Source organism: Chiloscyllium plagiosum, unplaced genomic scaffold, assembly GCF_037043375.1.
Source record: "Chiloscyllium plagiosum isolate Xiang-an unplaced genomic scaffold, Cpla_swu_hap1 HiC_scaffold_2, whole genome shotgun sequence".
In the NCBI taxonomy this organism is placed as follows: Eukaryota; Metazoa; Chordata; class Chondrichthyes; order Orectolobiformes; family Hemiscylliidae; genus Chiloscyllium; species Chiloscyllium plagiosum.
In genome coordinates, this window is record NW_028270140.1 from 78647666 (window position 1) to 78660606 (window position 12941).

A 12941-nucleotide genomic window follows, 5' to 3' on the forward strand; every position below is an offset into this window, starting at 1 on the left:
TGATTTTATCCCATCGTCATTTTGGGTGTGGGCTTACAACTTGCACCCAAAGTGGAAGGTGGTTTGCTGCAAATTGAACCTTAAATTTCATCTATACAATACAGGCAACTTTGTCACAAAGTCAGCATTCTGATGTAGATCTTCTTGATATGGAGTGAGAGGGGTGAAGTTGACATCTTTACCCTATAATTGATAATAATAAGAAGAATAAACAGAACTTGTCTGGGCACTGCGGTGGCCCGTTGTAGACATTGAAAATTGAGAGAAACATTTCCAGTGCTATGCTTGGTTCAGTATTTTTTCCTACTTTTCCCATTAGATTCCAGAAACATGTCTCATGCTGCTGATTACCATATGTAAGAGACCTCACACTCATCCCTACAGCTTGCTGACAGCAGGAATACTTCTGGGAGGGATTGAGGCACAGGAGAGTATGGCTGCAAATTAATAATGGCTCCTAATAACAACTAAATTATGAGCTCCCTGAGCAATGGATGTCCTTTATGATATGACTTTTCTCATTTAACCAAAAGCAACCTTGTTAATCTTAACAGCTGTAGGAAATTGCTTCATGACGTTATTGAATGAAGCTAAAATCTGATGGGGTTTTTTCTGTCTTTCAGATTTGCTTAAGTACATTATCATCACTTCATACAACAAGGATGATACAGTGTAGACAGAATTAGTCAAAGCTTCAATTTTAGAAGAGTTCCATGGAGAGCAAAACTGAAATAAATGAACTAAAATCAGTTCAAGGTCAAATTGACAGGACAGCATTATAATTAGAAACAAGACTTAAGCTTATGAACCAAATTATTTGAGAATGTCAGAATAAACCTGGTCAACATTAATAACGAATAAATCAATTAATTCTAAAAGATTAAATGTTGTTTGAGTGCTAGTGAATATTAAAATAGTTAAGCATGAAAACTTATGATGACTTGAAACAGGCACACAATATAACCACTAACACTTCACAATTACTATCAACAGCACTACAAAACATTAAGAAATAATTTTATTTTATATATTTAAGTATTTTCTCAATTTGTGCTTTATCCACTTGTTTCGGTACTATTATTAAACGTACCATTTCAAGTTTCCAAAGGAATTTATGCAGACTCAGATTCAATACAGATATGCATTCTATTTAGATAATTAGACAAATTGAAATGATTGGAAGTTTTTAATTTTGGGCTTGGAGGCAATTGTCTTTAAAGGTACCGTGGCAATTAAGTGGTGGGGAAATCAAATGCCAATGGTTTCCTCTTCCTCCTCAGTGGTTGCACTGAATATCGACTCACTGTCACAAAGACAATCTTTCATCAGAAAAACAACATGAAAATATCTGAAATCCAAGCATTAACACTTCCTGAATTATGTTATTGTCTGAACCCAACAGAGAAAGGATATGTATATCATCTCATCTATAAATGATGGCTGGAAAGACCAAAGACTTTTATGTTCCACATGAGCCAATGTTGACTCTCAAACATGTATGATCCTCAAAGGAATTCATGAAACCTCATAACAGCCCATATTTTTTCAGAATGCAAAAGCAACAAAACAATTCCGGTGCAACTTTTTTTTCCTATCCTGCACTCAGAAGGTTTTATGATGGTAGTGTGGAAGGACCTTGAGAAACGATCAAGTTTGCAATCCAAGAGAAATGCATCAGGTTTGAAGCTCACAAGCATCAAGACTGGTTCAATGAGAATGATATGTTCAATTGGAAACACCAAGCCCCAACTGTTTTCTGGGAAAGAGAATTCCAGGGATTAACAACTCTCTGAGTGAACAAAAACCTCCTTAAACTCCATTTTAAAAGTGAGATTTTGTTTTCTTCTGATGAAGAACCTGTTTTTCGACTTTTCTTAAACTGTGACCCATAATTCTTGTCTCCCCCACAAGGGGGAGCATCCAGCATAACACGGTCGGAAACTGACCGCATAAACTCTGGCGTTTGTGGAGTAGAAATGCAAGCAAAAGGACAGAGAGCAGAAGCCTAATGTGAGAACATTTCCAACCCCCACCCCTGAACTCACCGCCTTTCCTTAGAGAAATGCCAATCTTCTTTGCTCAAAGACTTGTAGCTCCAGAACTGGCCTGCAGAGTCATGTGAGGATACATGAATTATGAAGCCTAATATGTCATGAAGGAATTAATTATGTTTCTTTGGCTAAGCTAGGTGACTCAGAGTAAAGTAAACAAACTGTGGAAAAGGCTGGAAACTGGAACTGTAAGTATGGATCAGCATTTTAAAACCCTGTGAATAAAACCTGTCGCACTCGTATTATGTCTGCAGTGTCCGGGGCAGACAAATGTGCAGCAAAACTGAAAAATGTGTTGCTGGAAAAGTGCAGCAGGTCAGGCAGCATCAAAGGAGAAGGAGAATCAGCAAAGTCAATGTTAAAGAGAATGTTAGAGAAAAGTTGAAATGTACTGGCTCCAACACTATTTATTTCTTCTCCAAGTGCAGTCATGTCATGGGACTAATAGATTTCAGGGATCATGACAGAGATGGACAGTCTGGATGCAGTACTGATCCACAAGAAGGTGACAGATTGTCTCAGAGCAGAATGCACATGCTGATATCTTTCCTTCTTTGAGTATTTCTGAAATGTGTCTTCTTTCAGCAAGACTCAAATTTTATACTATCAAATGTGGGGTGGCTCAGTGATCAGCACTGCTGCCTCACAGCACCAGGGACCTGGGTTCGATTCCAGTCTCAGGCAACTGTCTGTGTGGAGTTTGCATGTTCTCCCTGTATCTGTGTGGGTTTCCTCCGGGTGCTCTGGTTTCCTCCCACAATCCAAAGATGTGCAGGTTAAGTGAATTGGCAATGCTAAATTGCCCATAGTGTTCAGGGATGTGTAGGTTAAGTGCATTGGTCAGGGGTAAATAAACTGTAGTAGGTCTGGGTGGGTTACTTTTCAGAGGGTCAGTGTGGACTTTTTGGGTTGAAGGGCCTGTTTCCACACTGTAGAGATTCAAATTCTAACTGTCTTTCCTTATTTACCAGGTTTGAGAAGATTAAGATCTTCTGCACTTCATGTTCACACATCAATTTCTCCACTTTTGCAAAACTTGGAATAGTTGCCATTTGCAATCAATCTCAAAGTGCCAGAGGAGCTGAAATGACTGTAAGCAAATGTTGTATTTGAGTTTATCAACTTATGGTCATGGTTATCAAGCCTAGCTATTAGACAACACAAAAATATCACATTTAAACTATGTGTCAACTTAAGGTCATCAACAAAGTTATCAACCCAGACAAGTAACCATTTCCCACAATCCAAGAAATATCAGCATAATTTCATGACTCCGGCTTCCACAAAGCTCAATACTTAATGCAGCAGTTTCTAGCTGCCTCGAGTAGAGCAAGGTAGACAAGCAGGAGGCTAGAAGAACATAGCAAGCCAGTCAGCATCAGGAGGTGGAGAAGTCAACTTTTTGGGTGCAACCCTTCTTCAGGACTGTTCTAGTACAGCACAGCCAACACCTTGCTGCTTAAATTACTCAGAAAGATGTGTTTTCAGCAGCACAGAATGTTACACACATTAAAATCTGCACATAGCACATTCCAGAAGATTGTTTCTTCCATCTTGTCAGGCATGGAGATGCTACTTGATGGCATCATTGTCCATGAAAGGACAAAGTAAAACCCATTCAGTAATTATCAATGATGCTCACTTCATTTACATATCACAATTTGTGCTCACAAAGCATAAATGTAGATTTTTGGCATTCAAGTTTGACACTCTAGGGTTATAGTGTAACAGCCTTGGAGACAGCCTACACATCACAAGATCAAAGCCATTCATGAGTTTCCTGCTTCATCTCGTGCAAATGTTGCAGTCATTACCAACTTCCATCCCTAAATATAGAGAGAACACAAAATGTCTTTGGAAGCTCCTGCAAAATAATGCAAAATGGGAATGGACAATTGTGTAGCCAACAACAGTTTATATATAAAAGGTGAAAATAGCATCACCATTAATCTTCATTCATTTCATGGATGCCAAAATGCCATTAGAACTATACTTTCATAGAACATTGTAGGAACTGAATGATCCTTCACTTCCATGTCATGGGTATTGTCAGAAACTGAATGCAAATAGTCCACTGGAGAGCAGGAAGCACTTCTTCCACGCTTGTGAACATTGGTATATGTATCTATCTGATGGAAAATTCCCTCTTCTCATCAATCATCATGCACTGACTATATTGGCAATTACATCAGGCTTTGCTCATCAACACCTGCGCACCTACAAATAGTCAGATCATCTTCATCATCATAACTTCAAGGTCGAGTATGTTGCAGTACCACACACCGAGGGACTGCAACGTCCAGTTCATGCATCTTAGCAATGGTATCATGGATCTTTATATCTCAAAGACCATTTCTGAGCTTAGAGAAAATGAACAACGCTGGTATGATGTTATTGTCCAGTTGAGGGAGCAATTGGGTAGGGACACATTGTGCTTTATTCAATACGGAGGTGCCTACTGCAGTTGTGCAAGTTCCAAAGAAACCCAGGAGAAGAAGAATTGCAAAAGACAACAAAGTCTATGTGATCAACCAAACTCATGACTGATGATCAATTCACCAGGTGGTGTAGGGGTAATATCATTGAACTATTAATCTAGAACCTCAGGTTAATGTTCTGGGTACATGGGTTTGATTCTCACCAGGGCAGGTGGAGAAATTTGAATTAGCCTTATAAATACCGGTCTTTGTTGTCAATTGTCTCATTAATGCCTTTTAAGATAAGAGATCTGCTGTCCTTACCTGGTCTGGGAAATGGTAGTTAACCCCCATTTCCGTGCAAATAAATATTCCCAGTAGACTTAGCAGCTTTTGATCTCTTTTCAATTAAATACTTCAGTTATGTTTATCCTTTATTTTCTTAGTCTTTATTTTTCCTCATACTAGACACAAGTGAATCTATACCTTATTTAATAATTCAACACCTTTCATACAACAATGAGACCAAGACTGCACACAGTACTCAAATAGAGAATGATTAAGGTTTTACAGTCCCATCATTACAGAGACAATTGCTGAGACAGTTATTGCATGTATGTTATTTATCAGTATGACATTTTTGTGTATTTTCCTGTTGTAGCAATTCCATAGCATTAGACTAATTTTTTTTTTACTGCCTGTTTAGTGTTTATGGTATAAGCAATAAAGGATCATGCAAGTCAGAAAATTATGATTTATTTCAAATCCTGAGATATTAAGTCTTCTTAGATGTTATTAGAAAAGTCACCAAAAAGTATTTCTGTAACATATATACTGAATTCAGTTATAGTTTAATTTAGCAGTGAGTGCATACACAGCTTCATTACATTGTACTGATTTGGAGGCGCCGGTGTTGGACTGGGGTGGACAAAGTTGAAAATCACACAACACCAGATTATAGTACAACAGGTTTATTTGAAAGCACTAGTTTTCAGAGCGCCACTACTTTATCAGGTAGTTGTGGGATCACCTGATGAAGGAACAGTGCTCCGAAAGCTAGTGCTTCCAAATAAACCTGTTGGCCTATAACCTGGTGTTGTTGATTTTTAACTTATTACATTATACCATTGCTTTGTTCTTGGCTTAGGTACTTTATTCACAAAGAATCACTCAAAACATCAGCATGTTTTAAAATTAATGGTATCTTAGGTTTAACGTAAAGTAAGTTTGATTCCAGTCGTTTTTTTTCACATTATCTATAAGCAGCACCACCTCTGGGCATCCTTGGGTGAGCTCCATGGTACTGCTGTGGTCCTGGGTAACGAGGTTGTCCTGGCAACTGGCCAGGTCCTCTTGGCCTTGGTGGTCGAGTCACAGCTACACGTGGTGGAGGAGCAAGTCTCATTCCTCTTCCATTGGGTGGATAGGCACCCTGAGCAGAAGGCTGATTAGAAGAATTAACTCCATTTGCTTTTTTATCCACATCACCACCTGTTGCTCTTTCATTGACTGAATGGAAAATAAGAAGGCAAATTTCATGGTTGTTTACTTTTTATAATTACTGTTAAAGGCTTTTCTTCACTTTATGGCTGGACAAAGTATATAATTAAGTTAAACCTATAACAATGGTAAATACATCCATTTAAAACAAGTGTATCTCTGCATGAATATCTTGTTGTAATTATAATTAGCTAAATATTATTACAGTCTTATTTTCAGAGTTATAAGCTGTAAATGTCAGTGCAAATAAATTTATATTCAAATATACAGAGTGTAATTTTCATCTCAGTGTCCAAAGAAATCAGGGATGTACATTGAACCGACTCTATAGTGAGTGAGTCTCCTCTCTCTCAGGTTAATGTTCAGGGGGTAAAACTGAAAAGCACTTCCACAGACCTCATGGTCATCTCTACTTAGATATATGGATCTGGATTTTTGCCAAGCTGGGCTGATTTGGAAGACAAAGTACAGGGCCTGATTTCAGGATTCCTGCCTCCATTTCTGTCCGAGGATCTTTTGTTCATTACATTCACCCATTACAGGTTTCTCACACATTTTGTGCAGTCAGAACCGTTCTGTAAATAACTGTGGGTCATGGCATCCTAGAGGAAACTGAGTTCAATGTGAGAAACCAATAAACATGGCTTGCTGCTGCTGAAATTATTTGCTTAATAAACCAGTTGCTTTGAAGTTAGAAAAAAGCTATTTTAGTTCAAGAGGTTGCATGGAGCTATGATGGCATAATTGGATAACTGAGCCTATTAATATGAATGCTTGGCTAAGTTATGAAAATTTTTAAAGAACATTTATTTCAGCAGTCAAGTACACATTTTGATGATCAGTTTTGCAATGTCATGAAAGGATTATCTGTCTTTGATGTGCTGAGTAGATGCTTGTTTGTTTTTGCAATGTAATGAACACTTGAAGTGGATTTAATTTCTTTTTCATTGGATCTTTCATTTAATATGGTGTGTATGAATGACAGGTCTTCTGGATTGTTGATTTTTTTGTTCACATTTCAAGAACCTTCCTATTGCCATTAAGTAGCTCCTGAGGTGTATCTATAGTGGATACGTGTGAGTGGCATTGGGCAATATTGCCAAGACATGGAGTATGTAGGGCATGGAAGGCATGTAAGTGGGATAAGGGGGTAAAGATTTGAGATTCTCAAAAACCTGACCCCAAGAAGAGAGCCTGGAGTGAACCTCCTGACTAGCTGTTTGAAAGAGATAATCAGACAATCTAGTATAGCTTTGAAGGGTTAAGGTGGGAAGTTAAAGACATATAATACTGACAGGTAGGCAACATAATTTGATGTCAAAAATTTTATTAGGTTTTCCAACCAAACACTGTGGTTGACAAAACCCTCTGAATGACAGGTGAAGTTTGTGTTGTACGTTTAGTAACTTTGCATTGTGGGTTCGACTGTGGGCTACCCAATGTGTTAGTCATTCTTTAACTCACAACACAAGACGGCATAACATGATTAAAACCTAACACAAGGGAATTAATTGAGCACCAACACTTTGCAAGCCCTTGAATCATGACACCAATGTAGGTATTCTTGTCCAAAAACAGAAAAGGTAAAATTGCAAATCAATAGGAGTATCAGCCTGCTCTATGTCTATTTTTCTTTGTTATTGGTTCACAAATGACATATAAATGTCAATGCTGCAAATGCGTGCAGAGGATTATGCCAGGACTCCAAACAATGACACAATAGGTGTGGCACAGAGGTCAGCACAACTGTCTTACAGCTCCAGATACCTGGGCTCAATTCCAGCCTTGAGTAATTGTGTGGTGTTTGCACGTTCTTCTTGTGGGTTTCCTCCCAAGGATGGTAGGTTATGTGGATTAGCCTTGGTAAATGTGGGGTTAAAGGGTAGGGGTGTGATGTTCTTTTGAGGGTCAGTGTGAACTTGATAGGCCAAATAGCTTCTTTCTGCACAGTTGAGATTCTATGTAATTAATCTGTCAATCCTTATTTATAAGCTAATGTTTACCTTAATTTTATCATTTGCACATGGACTGAACACCATGCACATTTGGGAAGTTTATTGCTTTGTGACTTAGTATTTGTTTCAAAAGAAAATTTAACAAGTACTTGAAGACCAAATAAGAAACCAAATGACTTAAAATAATTTAACTTTTATATATCATTCAAAAGTAAAGACTAACATTCGTTTTGTTGAACCCTCATAAAGAAAGTCTTCATTAGTTCTCTTCCTTCATTGTTAGGTAGAAGCTGTATAGTTGAGATTGTGGTGCTGGAAAATCACAGCAGGTCAGGCAGCATTGGGGAGCAGGAGAATCGACGTTTTGTGTGATGATTCTCCTGCTCCTCGGATGCTGCCTGACCTGCTGTGCTTTTCTAGCACCATATTCTCGACTCTGACCTCCAGCATCTGCAGTCCTCACTTTCTACTAGAAGCTGTAGAGACTAATAAAGTTCTATCATCTGTATTCCACAGAGAGAGAAGTTTCTAAATTTATGTCAGACAAATTGACTACAGTTGTCTATGTTGGAGGAGAATTTAGTTTTAAAGATGCTGGAAGTTACTGTCTGAGAGTGGAGAAAACAAATTCAACTTTAATATTTAAAAAGGAATTGATTAAATATTTAAAATGGAAATACTTGCAGGGGTATAGGGCTAGTGTAGTTGGATAGCTCTTTCAAAGAGCAAACAGAATTATAACTTCAATGGTTTCCTTCAGTGTGATATAGTTTATAATTTCTCGGTTGACAGAATAAAAAGACTTTTTTTTCTGTACATAAGTAAGGGAATAAGGCATGTATCTGTGCAAAACCATGGAGAGCAAGTTAATAACTAGCATCTTTTTACTGCTCGGAGAAAGTGAGGACTGCAGATGCTGGTGATCAGAACTTAAAAATGTGTTGCTGGAAAAGCGCAGCAGGTCAGGCAGCATCAAAGGAACAGGAGAATCGACGTTTCGGGCATAAGCCCTTCTTCAGGAAAGGGCCTATCTCCATGTCCTGAAGAAGGGCTTATGCCCGAAACATCAATTCTCTTTTTACTGCTCACCTAGATTCCTTTTCCTTACCTTTCTGCATGGAATTCTGTAGTTCTTCCATCTGATTTGCTGCAGCTTTGGCATTCTTTTTGTTTCTCTTTTTATTTTCATCACTTTGCTACCAATAATTTCAACAAAAATGAATTAATTATCTGTCCAGTGTGATTAAAGAGGGGGCAAATGATATTCAATTTGCATTCTACTAAGTATTATAAAAGAGGCAGCTTGTTCACTATCAAATCACAGAAGTGTTAATGCAAAGAAGGCCATTCTGCCCATCAGTCCTGAAGAAGAGTTATACCCAAAATGGCACATGGTTAGCACTGCTGCCTCCCAGCACCAGGGAACCAGGTTTGATCCCAGCCTCGGGCGACTGTCTGTGTGGAGTTTGCACATTCTCCCCGTGTCTGCGTGGGTTTCCTCCAGGTGCTCCGGTTTCATTACACAATCCGAAGATGTGCAGGTCAGGTGAATTGACCATGCTAAATTGCCCATAGTGTTCAGGGATGTGTAGGTCAGGTGCATTAGTCAGGGGTAAATGTAGAGTAGTAGGGTAAGGGAATGGGTTTGGGTGGGTTACTCTTCGGAGGAGGTAAAAACAATGACTGCAGATGCTGGAAACCAGATTCTGGATTAGTGGTGCTGGAAGAGCACAGCAATTCAGGCAGCATCCGAGGACAGGCAAAATGATGAAGGGCTTTTGCCCCAAACGTCGATTTTGCCTGTCCTCAGATGCTGCCTGAATTGCTGTGCACTTCCAGCACCACTGATCCAGAATACTCTTCGGAGGAGATTTGTTGAGCCTAAGAGCCTGTTTCCACACTGTAGGGATTCTATGATCTTCTCCACCTTCTGATGCTGTCAGGCTTGCTGTATTTTTCCAGCCCCCTGTTTATCTGCTTTGGATTCTAGCTTCTTCAGCTTTTTTTGTCTCTAATTCAGCCATCATGTCCACATCAAATGAGCACTTTGAAGTAATGCCATTCTCATACATTTTAACCATATCCTTACACATTGTTATTTATGTTTGAGGAATATTTGACCTTTTCTCTCACCGAAAACAGTTGAGAATATATTAGATTTAACTGCTCTGTTCTAAATTGAAATTTTCATATAGATTTAAAATCCTTCTTACAGCTGCTGAAATGAAGACGTGTAGGATCAAGTAAAAATTCCCAATATGTAAAACGCTGGAGAAAACCTGGGACATTTCAAAACATTTAAAAGGTAAAAGGTATAGAATACACAAACACAACTCACAGAATGGAGATAGCTGCCTAGAACCATTCTTCAGCCTGGTATTCCAAGTTACACCTCCTCCCTAAAAGGACAATCAACCCAAACTGACAGATTATAACCCCCCCCCCAAGACAGTTTTTACACCTCAGGCTACTCAGCACAGACAGTATAGAGGTAAAAACAATGACTGCAGATGCTGGAAACCAGAGTCTGGATTAGTGGTGCTGGAAGAGCACAGCAGTTCAGGCAGCATCCGAGGAGCAGTAGAATCAATGTTTCAGGCAAAAGCCCTTCACCAAGAATACAGGCAGAGAGCCTGAAGGGTGGAGAGATAAGTCCAGACAGTATGGAGCCTACAGAGATAATGGACATTCAACCTCAATCGAAATCCAATCACACATACTCTAACCATTGGAAAGCCAATTAACTTCAGAAGGAAACAACAGACCTCAACAAAACCTTTGATGGGAGATAACAGGGCACACAGTCAATATAACTGCCAGCCTTGATCTCACCTGAGAGTGGCTTTATCCAACAGTTAATGCAGACATAGCCAATCTATGTTTCTCTTCATAAGCCAGTCCTACCATCCCAGAAATCAGGCTCATTCCTGATGAAAGGCACATGCCTGAAACATCGATTGTCCTTGTGAAGCAAGGAGGAGATCTTCTTCAAGGTGGGCATCCTTGAAAGACACTTACAGGGTCCTCACTTTCTCCCAGAAATCAGTCTAGTAAACCTTCATTGCATCCCCTCTATAGTCAAAACATCCTTCCTCAGACAAGAAGACTAAAACAACATATTATGCTCCAGATTCTCACCAAGACCCTGGACAATTGAAACAAGACATCCCTGCTCCTATACGTAAATCCTTTCTCGATGTAGGCCAACACATCATTTGCCTTCTTCAATGTCAGCTGCACCTGAATGCTTACTTTCAGTGACAGTTGTATAAGGGCACCCAGGTCTCCTTGCACCTCACCCTTTCCCAATCTATCACCATTCAGGTAACAATCTGTCTTCCCATTCTTGCTACTCAAGCAGAAATTTTGTAATGTATCTAGCAAGGGATCTTGATCAGATGGGACAATGGGCTAAGGAGTGGCAGATCGAATTTAATGTAGATAATTGAGAGGTGTTGCATTTTGGGAAAGCAAATTTTAGCAGGACTTATACATTTAATGGTAAGGTCCTAGGGAGTGTTGCCGAACAAAGAGACCTTGGAGTGCAGGTTCATAGCTCCTTGAAAGTAGAGTTGCAAGTAGATAGGATTGTGAAAAAGGCATTTGGTATGGTTTCCTTTATTGGTCAGAGTATTGAGTACAGGGGTTGAGAGGTCATGTTGCGGCTGTACAGGACATTGGTTAGGCCACTGTTGGAATATTGCGTGCAATTCTGGAGTCCTTCCTATCGGAAAGATGTTGTGAAACTTGAAGGAGTTCAGAAACGATTTACAAGGATGTTGCCATGGTTGGAGGATTTGAGCTATGGGGAGAAGCTGAATAGGCTGGGGTTGTTTTTCCTGGAGTGTCGAAGGCCGAAGGTTGATCTTATAGAGGATCATAAAATCATGAAGGTCTTGGATAGGGTAAATAGACAAGGTCTTTCCCCTGAGGTGAGGAAGTCCAGAACTAGAGGGTGTAGGTTTAGGGTGAGAGGGGAAATATATAAAAAAGACCTAAGGGGCAACATTTTCATGCAGAGGGTAGTGCGTGTATGGAATGAGCTGCCAGAGGAAGTGGTGGAGGCTGGTATAATTGCAACATTTAAAAGGCATCTGGATGGATATATGAATAAGAAGGGCTTGGAGGGATATGGATCAGGTGCTGGTAAGTGGGACTAGATTAGGTTGAGATAGCTGATCTGCATGGACGTGTTGGGCCGAAGGGTCTGTTTCCATTCTGTACATCTCTATGACTCTAATAGAATCTAATTTTAAAATTCATACAAAAGTGTCTTCTCTCAGTCTATCACTACATGGTGTGATGACAAATTGTAGTGACAATGGAAATCTTGAACATGCTGGTATTTTTTAAACTTTTTAATAAAATTTAGGTGGTGGGGTCACTGTTCCTTTGTTAGATGGAATACCTACATTTTGTAGTTTCTTCTTTAATTCCAAGTTTGCAGCCTTATATGATTCAGAGGTTGCCTGAAGGTAATAGATGGCCAAACTGCAAAAAAAATTTACATCACAGAATTACTTGATATCAGAGGGCTTGACTATTGTTGAAAAAACTAGACGTATTGTCAAAGCCTTTTGTTCCCACGTCAGGATAGGTGCAAGAATGCCAAATTTCAAAAGGAACAACAATTTACACTGCATGAGAAAAATGTACTAATTTATTGGCAAATCATAATTTATTGGCAAGTTGGTTAATTGAGTTGTTGCCATGGAAAATGAGTCCTATACTGTCCTCACTCCAAACATATGAATCTTCAGCAAGGATATTGTCCTCCTGGCTTATGATTAATTCAAAAAAGGCATAATACCTCAATAAATTCCTTTTGCATGCAGAGCACAAATGAATATATAGAGCTTTAGCAGGCATAATTGAGCTACATTGTGAGCCCAACTGAAAATCTTAAATTGCATTGGCTGTTGGGTCTCAGAATAATACTAACAACCAACTTAAGATTAGCACTTGGGCTTGCATTTATTCTTGTGTGAAGCTAAATGTAGTCATATGCAAGCACTTTT

The 12941-nt window shown here is 39.2% G+C and overlaps 1 protein-coding gene across 1 annotated transcript in view; it reads right to left on the reverse strand.

Moving 5' to 3' along the window:
* Window positions 1-5561: 5561 nt before the first annotated feature.
* LOC122557352 (transmembrane channel-like protein 1) overlaps window positions 5562-12941 on the reverse strand; it is a 66441-nt gene continuing 59061 nt past the window's right edge. Inside the window, exons 18-20 of the mRNA XM_087993974.1 lie at window positions 12336-12414; window positions 9032-9119; window positions 5562-5977 (exon numbers count right to left, since the gene is read on the reverse strand). Of these exons, the coding sequence (XP_087850100.1) occupies window positions 5721-5977; window positions 9032-9119; window positions 12336-12414 (424 nt within the window). The 3' untranslated portion in view covers window positions 5562-5720. The remainder of the gene's footprint in view (window positions 5978-9031; window positions 9120-12335; window positions 12415-12941) is intronic.